Here is a 13,139-nt window from a genome sequence, read left to right on the forward strand (position 1 = left end):
TCCGATTAGCATAAATTTTGGCACAAATACATTTAATTCTGATTACTTTTCAGTGTTAAAATGGCTTCCAATTTTGTACGTCGCATTGTAATCCTTTAATCGTTTCATTTTCTTCTTTGGAGGCAATCTCTTTCTTCCTTCAGTGCGCTCTGGTAACAGTGATGGATTGCTGACATTAGGCAGATAAACATTTATTCTGGTTCTGCGCACCTAGAGATCTGGTCGCCAAGATCGGGAGATTTGTCTTCAATCACTCCGTTTTGTACTGTCCCCACGCAAAGTGAACGTTCTTTCTAAACGAAGAGGCGCTGTAAGAGATCTGCCTTGTCGGACATTCATCATCCCATCCAATGCTCATTCATGGGAAACATTAACTGCCGTCTGTGGTAATTTCTAGGCACGTAACAGGCACCATTGTGACCGATCCAGTACTGCGATAGTGGTTTTGAATCCCACGCGAGACAGCTGTTTTTTCCGAATTCTTTTGACGTTTAAAAAAGTAAGAATTAATCATTATAAATATATACGAAAACTTCTTTAGAGTCGTAATTCTGCGTGTAGGACATAAGCTAATACGAAAAAGTTTTGTAATATTTATGCTAATATAGGTTATTTAAAAATGTAACTTTGTGTTACCGTCAAAAGAATTCGATGTTTTAACTACAGGACAGTAACAATAAATGTATTATTTTGTGTTTGCAGAATACGCATGCGCAAAGCTGCGCGGCCAGGTATCTAAGTGGTTGTGCCTCGGTCAGGCACTCAGTTTGCCGAGAGGAGGCTGCCAGCACGAGTGATGACGTCACTTGTTGTATTCTGGTGTGAACCTGCGTTTCATTTGACGAGCAAGTTTCAACCTTTGGATATATTTTTACGAAAGACGTGTGTCTCTGAGAACCTTATATTTGTATTTAAATAACTGATCTGGTTAAATGATGTGTGAGTGTATAAGTGACTGAAGGAACAGGTGTGATAAATCAAATTCTTACGTACTGCACGCTAAAATAGATGTTGCAGTCAACTGAAATGGTTATGTTTAGTCGATGTGAAGTAACGAAATACGTTTTGAATTACAAACATGACATTATACTCTGTCAGTGTCTCAGTGCTAAGTTGTATGATACTGTACTTGAATTTAAACTTTCAAAGTAAATTAAATCGTTTTCTTTTATTAAACATTTAATATTTATCAATGTATAAAAGTGAATACTATTCCGTGTTTTGCATAATTCGTAATTTCTCAATGTTAATCTAGAAATTTAAAAGTAAATAAGTGTTTTGAGTGATTAAAAATGAAGTTTCAGTAATCTCGTCGTTACATCATTCGTACCTGGTGAACTCAGCAACTCAGGAACTGTATTGATAGTTAGGCCTACTTGTAAGTAAAAAGTGAGTGGTTTTTACTGCAAAGCGGGATGTATAATACAACCAACTTTCCCTCGCCAAACGCATCTGAAATATTAGTGAACTCTTTTTGTAACAAAGATATGTACGTGTTTTAATTAACAATTCTCAGTGTCCGAACTGTTCTAACAGAGTTTTTCCTGTAGTTCCGTATTACGCGTTTCAAGTGAATTATTAAAGCGAAAGGCCTGTAATAGTAATTAAACAGGAATTTTTCGCACAGTAGTGGAGAGTTGTATTTTTTTTTTACAGACAAGTAACTACAGATGTAAAAGTGGAATTTGCATGTGCTACGGTGTTGATATCAAGATATAATTAAACGGAAGAATCTTTTTTTATATTCTGTCGTGTTTTTTGTGACGGGGTGCAATTCAATCGTTCAGTGTGACTCGGCCACCATTTTGTAAGAGAATTCTTCTTGGACCTGAAGACAGGGCTACTGGTACCTCAACAAGTAACAGGATGTATTTCAACTACTCAGTTATCGCAGTTCGACTTCTTGTAATCTTCGCATTAGCAGCGAGTTCGGATGCAGCCAGAGACAGTAAGTAATAATATACAGCATGTCCAAGAAATTCCAAGCTTTTAGTAATAGTCTGTAACATGCACATTTATATTGTTCGTTGTTTTCTTCATCTTAGGAGACATTTAGAGATTGAATGCGTTTTGCAAGTACATTAGTTGTGTCTGCGTCATTCCTGAGCTTCCGAACTTCTTAACTTATCGACACTAAAAATGTTGCGTTACCGTAGTAAGATAACAACGGAACTAGCTGTTTACTAAACACCAGTCGAAAGATGTCCTTTATTTACGTGATACTTGCATAGAGCTGTATCTGTTCTGAAGAATGCCTTTTACGATATGCGTCGTGTAGTCTGGTAGTTTATCGACGTTTCAGAGATCCTTACTGCCTCCATCATCAGAGTGACCTGATGACGGACGTTTTGATAAACGTATGTCACACTACACGTCGTAAAATCCTGGAAAACAGCCAATTACACACTGAGAGCGTGTAATATCATTGGTATAGATTTTCTCAAATAAAATTATACATGGCATAAATTATGCTTTATGATTTTTTCATGACATTTATGTAAAATATTTTAAATGTTTAAGTATTACAGTCCGATGTCTGTGTTATTATTAGGTTTTTAAAAAAAATGTGTTTGTATTTTCAGTAAATGTGCATCAGTTAAATGTAATCCGTGAACTCGCAAGAAAGACGTCGTTTTAACGTATGCACTCAAAACCGAACGCGCACTTTTTACGCTCATGTTCTAGCGATTAAAGAGAATTTGAAGTCTTCGGTGTTCATTAAAGATTAGCAAAAACTGAGAAGCACTTAGCGTTGCACTGGTACCTTTTATATTTCTTAAGGTCTGGAGCTTAACAACGTTTTAACAGCACTCATTTTACTAGTACGCGTGTTTATAGTAACTCCCCACATCTGTTTATAATTAATTCTGAAATAATAAATATTTAAACTTCCAGTAGAACTGCTTGAATGGTAGGATAAATCAAACGGAGTTTTTCTCGTCTTATCCGTGGACCTAAAACCCCATTTTCTGAACCTCCTTATTCACCGACCTGTAACTTTAATAATATTCAGAAAAAGCTTGGATGCTTGTTGTTGTAAAAGACTGGCTACAAACTTATTTGAAATAAAACGGTGAATTACGTATTTCCCGCCTTCCCGTTATCGGTTCCGTACTTTTATAATTTCGGATAACTTCACACCTTCCTTGATTTTCCTCGATATTTTTCCATGTTCGGCTTATATTTAATTTCGGTGAAATTGCATCTGTGAATGCCGACGTTATCCAAAGAAAATTTAATTTGAAAATGAATCATCATGATATGGGAAATAGCAGTTAACATATAAATATAAATATAATAAATTGTGTTGTTATCAAATTGGTATTATTATCTGTATGTTATGTCGAGTACATCAAATTTATCTCTTGACTAAAAACGTATCGATTTCTTGCAGGCATGTCTCCTGGTACACGTAATGCATTACGTCGTCTCTTTATGTAATTACACTAACTGCTTCATTATCTTTGCTTATCCGTAATGATAAATGACATCCATTTATGTACCGCAATTTGTATAACTCATACAGCAAGATTTATTTTTGGTTTTATGGTAACAAAGTTAATTTTACTCGTCTCGTCTTGGAGACTATTAATTTGTTGTTGTAGTTGGGCTTTTGTGACAAGTACAAAGCATATAATAAACTTATGATGAAGTATGTAATATTATGCCAGAACCTTTTGAAAGAAACTCGGTGACATTACCTTCTTCATCACGCGTTTTACACACACAGAGTATTTATGGATGTTGTGCGATTATCAGAATAAACAGCAATTATTTTCTTAAGTAGTCATAATCAGTTGATATTTGTGATGTAGACTGTTTTAAGTCAGAATGGAGCGAGTTGGTGGTATCTGCAGCGTTTATGAATGCGATTATCTTGAGTAAATATGTTTGGCCTGTTTCTTACAAGATCGTACAGCAGAAACGAAAAACTTGTAACTGCTTGGACACACAGTTCTCCTTGCATGATATTGTCTTAAAAATGCAGATATTATATGCGAGGATTCTTGTCTTCAGAGGACAGACATACCTCCATTTTTCAGTAAGCGTCCTTTGATTTCTTTGTGCCCTGACGTCTCGCATTTTATAACAGTAAGTTAATCTGATACTGTATGAATATATATGAAAACAGTCGCGTTCAAAATGTTATTGCAATCCGTCATTTCCAGGTGACAAATGCCAGTTGTACGTGATCGTTAAAATTACATATACTGCAAGAGGGACATAACGCACTCATTTTATGCGTTTACAAGAAATGTTTTTTGACGTCAATTACAAGTGGCTACCTATGCTGCAGTGTGACCCAGAAGGTCAAATCTGCCAACAACATATCGTGTCATATGACCCGGAGCTAGTTTAATCCAATCTTATTTATCAAAAGATTGATGTTATTATTTCGTTTAATATTTAACGTTTTCAAGGTGGTCTTTCACTGTTGACTCCTGTACTTTTATGTTATGTGTACTTGAAAGATGCATTCGACGTTTCGGAGAAACGCGCTACTTCATTTTCCTATTGTGTAGAATGTACAACAATATTACACGATGGACTGTAGAAGATGATTATGATATTAAGGATGAACCTACAGCTTCAATCTTGTGGGTAGACGTTTTTACAAAATATAACTCAGAAGACTACGTGCCGATTTATTAGGATACCGTCAGCTCTTATATCGGTTATGTATATGGCCGGTTTCCGGAATACAGCCATACAAATCTCATACATTTCTTGTTTCAGCTATCGGGGCCCCATATGCAATATTCTGTATTCTGCTTTTTCTAAAATAAACATATGTAATATAAAATCGAGGCAAAATCAGTATGCTAATGTTTACCTTTCTTATTTCGTCTCGTCTTGAGACGTTTTACCGTAAAATGTTATCTTAACAAATGCACACGTCTTTATTGATCCAGAATATAGCCTTCTTACGGTGGCTACGAATAAATATAAGACTTTTTACGAAAAGAACTGACAATGGGTGGTCTTTGGGACTTGAGTCTTTGGGGTCTTGAGAATTGGGTGCTGGTCTAAGAGAGTAACAGTTTTTCTCTGCTTAAAATACTAAGCGTTCTTCTGTGGTAAAAGTAAAGTAAAGTTTGTCCCACTATACGCCATGTAGGCGTTTGGGGTGAGAGGAGGTATAGCTCCTCCCTTCCTTGACCTCGGCACTAGATGGGGGTGAGTGGTCAGCATCACGCCCCGGCCGGCTTTACCCCCGGGAAAGGACCCCGGTACCCATTGTAGAGGAGGCTGGGTGGGCCCCAGAGCCGGTCTGTACGCAGAGGCTAGAGGAAAAATCCTCTGCCCCCGTCGGGGATCGAATCCCGGCCGTCCAGCCCTTAGCTAGTCACTATACTGACTGAGCTATCCCGGCTCATGTTCTTCTGTGGTACTACGGTGAATATAGACAAAACTTCATGATGATCTTTTGACACTACCATGTTCCCAGAAATTTTACGTGTCGATAATCTAAAGAAAAGAAAGTTGTACTTGGAAAATTGAAGAACGTCTTGTGTTTTGGGTCACAGGTTTGACGTTTATTTCTTGTAGTCTGCTTGAAAAATGTTAAGAATTGTCTGTGTTTGAGTTACTGTATTGATTGTACTTTTCAACTAATCTAGTCACCTGCCAATAAAATATCCCTACTATCACAATTTTTCTAAGTGGATTTAATCTCAGAAGTTGGTTTTGTAACGAACCTGACATTTCTATGTTCCAATCACGAGACGACCACTATTGGTCATTATAATTGCCAAGTAGTTAAACTCTCTGACGTTCATTCATGAGCTATTCCATTCGATTGAACAGAAAATTTCTTGGTTTTCGTCAGTCGCTTAACAAATGTGGCCTGAGTTTAAACCGTAACTGGGTTCTATCTCAGGGCTGTTACTACAGGAAACTTTGTGACCATGGTCATCCGACCGCCCGAAGATGGCAGTAAATCCAGCTTTGGATACGTCGAATTCAATAAATGCACGTTAGAAAATTTTCCGTCTCCAACTTAATTTTCTCATCATGAATGAACAATTTTAATAAAACTCTGAGAACGTTTACAGCGCCCATTGTGTTAAAGCAAATGAAGAATTGGTATTCTATATTTCTTTTGCGATGAGACCAATTGCATAATTGGGAACTCTATAATTCATAGTCTTCACGAAATATTAGGTGACGACCCTTAAGGGAAGAACCAATTGTAAGAATTAGGATAATAAAGGAAGACATTATTAAAATTGATCGTAAGGAAATAAGGTATGAGTGTATGAAGATATCCGCTGGGGGACACTTGCTAAAACTGTAGCGAACGTTTGGGAATTTATTTTTCCTCGATAAGAATTATGCGTCATGGAGTTATAAATTCTTTGCACTACGTGTCTGAACTCACAGTATCAATGTCTGTGTGTCTGTCCGCCGGAAAGTTTTATATGATCAACAAATTACTGGCTATTCATGAAGTTCGATATGAATGGTCTACACTGAAAGTTAAGCGAAATTAATTTTGTCCTGCTCAGTCCAGTAGAATCCGTACGTTATATTCAGCTAAATTAGTACTTTGTAAAATTTTAAGAATTATTTCATCGTACAATAAATTACGTGTTCTGCATGATATAAAAAGTTGAGCGTAGTAAAATTGACAGCTTATATTTGAAACATTCTGTGATATGATTTATATTTAACGAAATAAAAGGAAAATAATTCATGCTTGTGTGCAGTGAGCGTCTTTACTGTTAATTATTTTTGTCAACAGCAGTATTTGTGGCTGTATGAAGTGCATTTTAATTATTTTTTATTACTCCAATATTTTATTTTCCGTCTATACACAAACTTAAAATAATGTTGTTTAAAATTACTTAAAATTATAACATTCACAGTAGATACTGTATCTTGTTACATTTTTTGTATTGACGACATGTTTCAATGTGTATTACATCATCATCAGGTCTATCAATTTTAAAAACTGTTGTACATCTTGCGTTGCGTATATTGATTTGTTTGGTTTTAAGTTTTGTCTCTTCCTTTAAATTTGGAGGTTGTGCTTGGATGTTTTATATCGGGTTGTAAGTGATGTGTTGTGTGTCCGATATTAAGGGACGGTAGACTGCAACTCCCGATTAAGTTTCTGTGAGATTTCCAATAACTCTGAGTTATATATTTACGGAATCACAATAACTATAGATTGTATTAAATTAAGTTGAAAAAAGAGGTTTATGTTACAAATGCGACTAACGAAACGCGTATTAATCAGGCTGAACTGTGAAACATTCTACCGAATGCGATAATGGAGGGATATGTGTGTTGTGAATAACACATTTTTATTTAACTCAGAAATTGTAAATTACAGCATGCACAGGTTTGTGTTTCATTTTCTAAGATAAGTATAGCCGAAGACCATATCTCCAGACGCATTGCCTTGGTATGTAAATTAAACAGCACTAACGCAGTAATATTTGAACGAACTTCATGGTATAGGATATTTTTCAGAAGCTAATAGTTGCTTAGCGGGTCTCTAAATTTTCACGCGCCAGTTCTTCAAGAGTAATTTTAATATATATTAAATTTTGTCCGTCTAATCACAATAATTCTTATTAAATATTAAAATATTACAATAATTAACATTTAAAATATTTAAAATATTAAATTATGTTCTTTATCGAAACATTCGATTTACATTAGACCATCATTTTTCATGTTTCACGACATGTTTCAGTTCCTAAATTTCGATAAAGAACATCATTTAATATTTTAAATATTTTAAATGTTAATTATTGTAATATTTTAATATTTAATAAGAATTATTGTGATTAGACGGACAAAATTTAATATATACTTATTATATCACAATATGACGCAACTTTACCATCTTAGTAATTTTAATATTATTTTTCTCTGTTCAGCAAAGTCATTTAAGATGTCCGATTTATTGAGAGTTTGTGTCCTGTTTTTATTTCCGCGTGTGTACTACGTTCCTTGTTTCTGGGTTTAATTATTGTGATAATCAGTGAAGAGTACAGATTATGTACTTGCTCGTTACCGATTCTTAAATTCATCAAACTTCTATCCGAGGAGAATATTCGGATGTAAGTGAAAACGACGAAGAGCCTTAAGGAAAGTAAACAATCTTTTTAAGTGGCAACGGTGCACGAGTTGGCTGCAAAATGTCTACTACAGCGAAGCGATTTGAAATATTGTCTTGTGTTCGGCCTACTTTGCAGGGGATTAGAGAGTAGTACAGTTGCAGCAGTTCTGTTTACTGGTTGACAGCACAGTTCATCAAAATTGCAACTCTTATTTCGTGAAGCAATGCTTTCAAATTGCTTCCCTTTTGTGCCGGTATCACAGCCACGCTGTTTGATATACATGTTTTAATGCGTAGTAAGAGAAGAAAATTGTAGTTGAAAGAGAACATCGGTACTCAGTGTATAATTAAAATTTCTATTTGCATATCTTGCTTTAAATTGCTAGTTTCATTCCTAATTCGTTTGTGTAAGTGAAATTAATTCAGACTAGTAATGTCTACTAGTCCGAAACTTATGACGAAAGCGTAAAGCGTTGTGATTCGGCTTCTCTTTTCCAGAACTTGACATTTAAGTATTGCTGTATATCTGTATTTTATGAAACATTTGATATAGCGATTTTAAGTATGGGACATTGATACAAGATCCCGCACTTCAGCTACTGTAAGTTATCGTTTTGAGGTCGGGCATCTGTACCTAAGAATATACCTAATTCTCATTATAATGGGAAGAGACGATCATTTACGAGCGTATCTGAATCTGTAGGTTCTTTCTTGTTCATAAACCAGTTTAAGAAATGCCTATATGGAAGAGAACTTGAGATAAGGAAATACTTAAATTCCTCGAAACTTTATCTACATCATGCAATTACTGCATAAATTCATATTCTGCATGATTTCACTTTTAGTGAGTTATTTTATTTGTACGAAAACGGAAAATTGCACTTGAAATAAACTATAAGTACGTAGATGCAGTGTATCCGTCTTCAGGACTAAAAGTCGAGACAATATTTTCCTCCGGAACGTTGGTACCTACCGACAAGTACACACGGTATTAAAACCACGAATATCATAGATTCTATTGTTTAAAAGACAGGAAATACATACCAGTGCTTCGAAACGCTGATAACACGAGTTGGAGATACTTCGTCTGGACCTCAGCTTTGGCTTTAGACCTACTATTACCTGTCGGTGTTACTCCACTCCAATATATAACGGTTGAGAAGACCCTCGGAGGGGGCATTTTTTTAAATTTATTACGTACATAAATCTATATTCTACCATAGATTACGTCTGCTTTTAAAATACAAATTTCCGAAAAGGATAAAGCTATTGTTCTGCCCCTGATTGTATACAATGTGATAAGACAGACGCACGGCCACTGCCTGAGATCCGTATCAATCTTGAAGGGGTTTCCCGGATAAATATGTTTTTATCATTTCAAGACTAGTAAAATAAAATAGGGCGTGTATCTTATATCCATTTGTTTCTTTGATGTCATTTCACGTTTCATAGTTTTAGAAACTTGTAATGTATACCTAAGTAGCATACGAATGAAATAATCGGAACTAATTTCCCAATGTACAGCACGTAAAAAGGTCTGTAAATCAGCATTTCTGAAATATAGCGCGCATTAATAATGTAGATGGATGTGATAGACAGCGAGTTTCCAAATGGAAGCTCGTCTTACCAGAATGATTCATTACGTAACATAAAAACAAATTACTACAGTCGACAAGTTAATACTTCTCGTGTGTTAGACATATCATATCGGGACATCTGCTGTTGGAGTGCTACTGTAAACTGCTCTTTATCTGATATCTTTTTTAAACTTGTTCCTATTTTACTTTATTCCCATTTTAGGGGCGTTCGCAACTATAAATTACAAAAATAGGCGTCTGTCTGTCCGTATATAACAACTCTAGAACGACTGAAGGGGATTTTATAAAATTTGTTATTCTACATTAATTTAACAACGTTCAATCATACCAGACACATTACATGAAACCCTACAAGTGATTGGTTTGGGAATTCCCGTCCGGGGAATCGAAAACTGGATAATTTCGAAGTGGGAAGTCGAAATCGATCGCATAACTACGAGCGGATAGCCGGAAAATATTCCGGTGTGACGTCACCAATGAGTCGGACAGGCAATCGGCACACCGCGTAGAAAAAATGCTAATTGACCCAAATAACGCTGACGTCACAGACGATATTCTCAAAGGTAAAAGGTCAGATTCTGGCGAACTCTACGTAATTCGTACGCTAAGCGTACATTTCTTAACGTGTTTCTCTCTCTCTCTCTCTCTCTCTTTCTCTCATGAATTACTTCCTGTATGAAGATTTCTGTCTTCTGGGTTATTGCGCTGTGTAGTCTGGTCGATGTTAACCAACGTTTCAGAGGTCATACTGCCTCCGTCATCAGGGCGATGAATATGCCAATAGGGTGTGAGGAGTTGGATTTATAGGCAGGGACGTGAAAGGTGTAGCCTGCCCCGAGCCAATGGGAGCAGGTATGGGAGTGGACCAATGGTAGCACGTGGGCGAGGGTGGGAGAGGGAGAGAAAGTAGAGAGAGAAAGGTGAGTGTAGTTGTATGGATAAAGGCCCTGAAAGGGGCCGAGTTACTGGTCTGGTTGGTTCTGGCGGCGCACTCTTGCTCGTTCTCGGAGTCCTCGGAGTGTGTGGATCAGAGGCTTCCAGGACCGGCTCAGGTGAAGTCCATCTTCCCTGTTAAAGTTATCAGGATGAAGTTCGATCTCGATGGCTTCCCTGATTCCTCAAAAACCGGCTACATGGACCGGTTAATCAGGGAAGCCATCGAGATCGAACTTCATCCTCATAACTTTAACAGGGAAGATGGACTTCACCTGAGCCGGTCCTGGAAGCCTCTGATCCACACACTCCGAGGACTCCGAGAACGAGCAAGAGTGCGCCGCCAGAACCAACCAGACCAGTAACTCGGCCCCTTTCAGGGCCTTTATCCATACAACTACACTCACCTTTCTCTCTCTACTTTCTCTCCCTCTCCCACCCTCGCCCACGTGCTACCATTGGTCCACTCCCATACCTGCTCCCATTGGCTCGGGGCAGGCTACACCTTTCACGTCCCTGCCTATAAATCCAACTCCTCACACCCTATTGGCATATTCATCGCCCTGATGACGGAGGCAGTATGACCTCTGAAACGTTGGTTAACATCGACCAGACTACACAGCGCAATAACCCAGAAGACAGAAATCTTCATATTCACCGCTGTGAGAACCTCAAGTCTTACTTCCTGTATGTTCAGTTCCTTTATTTTTCAGACGCCTAGAACTGAGTGTGGAGTCCGTTATATTCGGTTTGACGTATTAATAGTAAATTAGATATAAATTATTGAACGTGGACAATCGCCCACTCTCCGCTCAGGGGGCTGCCTCTATTTCACACTGCACGTGATTTTTCGTGTTGCACGCTCAAAAACGTCCACGATTTTCCTATCGACTTTCTGTTACATTATTTATTTATTTTTCTTCAGGCTGGAAGATTTTGTCTTGGATATGGGCCCTTTTATGAACTCCACCAGAAGTTAAGAAATAAAGTAATTGAAAATTCTTAACTTTCGTGAATGAATTATATTGTAATATTTTAACCCTTGCGATGCTACACACGAGGTTTGTCGTTGCAAAACCCTGATGTAAATTGATCAGTGAAAGAAACCTGTACCTCTGGCTCTCGAAAGTTAAAGATTTGCAACAATATTAATTTTACGCATGTTACATCTAAATTATCAACTCAGTGTTAAAATGATGAATCGTAAACACATTTTATGGCATACAGATTTATTTTTACTACGCCTAAGTTTACTGATCCTGAAATTCGTCATGATTCTCGTCTTCCGTGACTTTGGTTAGTCACCGAAGCGATTCCATTCTTGAGGATCTAATAGTCCGTCGGCTAGTCAAGAAATTGCCCACTCCTCGGCTACATTTTTATATAAATTTTTCTATACTTTAACTAAAAGGGACGAGAAAGGAATTCTGTCGAAACGTCGGTACTACTAACTATTTTTACACCGTGCTATGTGGTCCGCTGTGAAAGCCCTAACATCTCATAAGACGTGATTTGTTTCGAAACACCCTGTAATGCGCTTGTTAACATGAGGCCACTGGTAGGTTCCCCATTTTGACGACCAGTTTTCATTCTAGGCACAAAATGTAGCGCAAACTAGAAGCAATCAGCGATTACAGAGGACGTTCCGTCTAGAACAGACCTTTACAGCAGTTTGTATCGTAACATTAAGTTGTTAAACACACAAATCATGGCGCCTAACGTGTTTCGTTAAAATAAAAATAAAGAACTTTCTACTTGATTGTAACAGTAAAACAACCATAGTAAATCGAGGTTAAAAAGTTTCGCGTGTTAGGTTTTTGTGCCTGAGTTAGGACTTCAGGCCACTTTTTCACGTCCTACGTTTGAAACCATTTTGTTGTCTAACGCTAAGTCGTGTATTTGTTTGTTTGTGTGGTGACGCGCTGTGTCTGTAAGTAGGTGCGTGCGTGGAGGGTCATTTGTGACCATGAGTGCCACTTGTTACAGGCCACAGTGGTAAAGTTAGTGGGCTACGTTAACAGAGACTGTCATTACTGCTATTCCATTGTTAAGTTAAACTAATATCTTATCCTATTCCTAATTTTATTTATATATCCTCTTGTTTATATTTTAACCTTTGTATTCAGTCTTACTTTTATTTAATTCTCTCTGCCTTTGTATCATTTTTATCCCCATATCTTTCTATGTGTTCCTTTATTAGTTTTTGTCATTTTACACTGTGATGAGATATATTCATGATGTTAAATCTTAGAAAACTGTACTTTGAATCTGAAATTACTCTTCTCTTCAATCGTTTAAAAATAATTTTCTGCTATAATTATTATTGGTATATTTTACCTTTATTTTGTGTATTTTTATAACTATCTGCTTAAGAGATGTAATTAAATAGGCCTATTAATACTTGTTGAATTCACAGAAACGTTTTATGTTTATTTAGGCAAATTCTTCACAGAGAAGAAGGTTACAGATGTCCACTCATTCACTCATTCCGTCCCTTATCAATCACTTATTTTTCTTAATGTAATCAATTTCCG

The 13,139-nt window shown here is 36.9% G+C and overlaps 1 protein-coding gene and 1 long non-coding RNA gene across 7 annotated transcripts in view; one reads left to right on the forward strand and one right to left on the reverse strand.

The window, feature by feature from the left end:
- The window catches only part of LOC147870927 (uncharacterized), a 474,306-nt gene that overhangs the window by 41,995 nt on the left and 419,172 nt on the right, over positions 1-13,139 (reverse strand). The gene's annotated exons all lie outside the window — the stretch shown is intronic.
- Positions 1-13,139, forward strand: part of LOC147870929 (paired box protein Pax-2-like) — a 318,072-nt gene that overhangs the window by 12,611 nt on the left and 292,322 nt on the right. For all 6 annotated transcript variants that reach the window (XM_087341655.1, XM_087341652.1, XM_087341656.1 and 3 more), the window contains one exon: positions 703-1,948. In XM_087341655.1, coding sequence (XP_087197781.1) covers positions 1,867-1,948 — 82 coding nt within the window. In that variant the 5' untranslated portion in view covers positions 703-1,866. The remainder of the gene's footprint in view (positions 1-702; positions 1,949-13,139) is intronic.

The sequence above is a fragment of the Zootermopsis nevadensis genome, unplaced genomic scaffold, assembly GCF_977971745.1.
Source record: "Zootermopsis nevadensis isolate Lab colony 2312 unplaced genomic scaffold, Znev_1.0 Znev_ptg000083l, whole genome shotgun sequence".
Taxonomy (NCBI): domain Eukaryota; kingdom Metazoa; phylum Arthropoda; class Insecta; order Blattodea; family Termopsidae; genus Zootermopsis; species Zootermopsis nevadensis.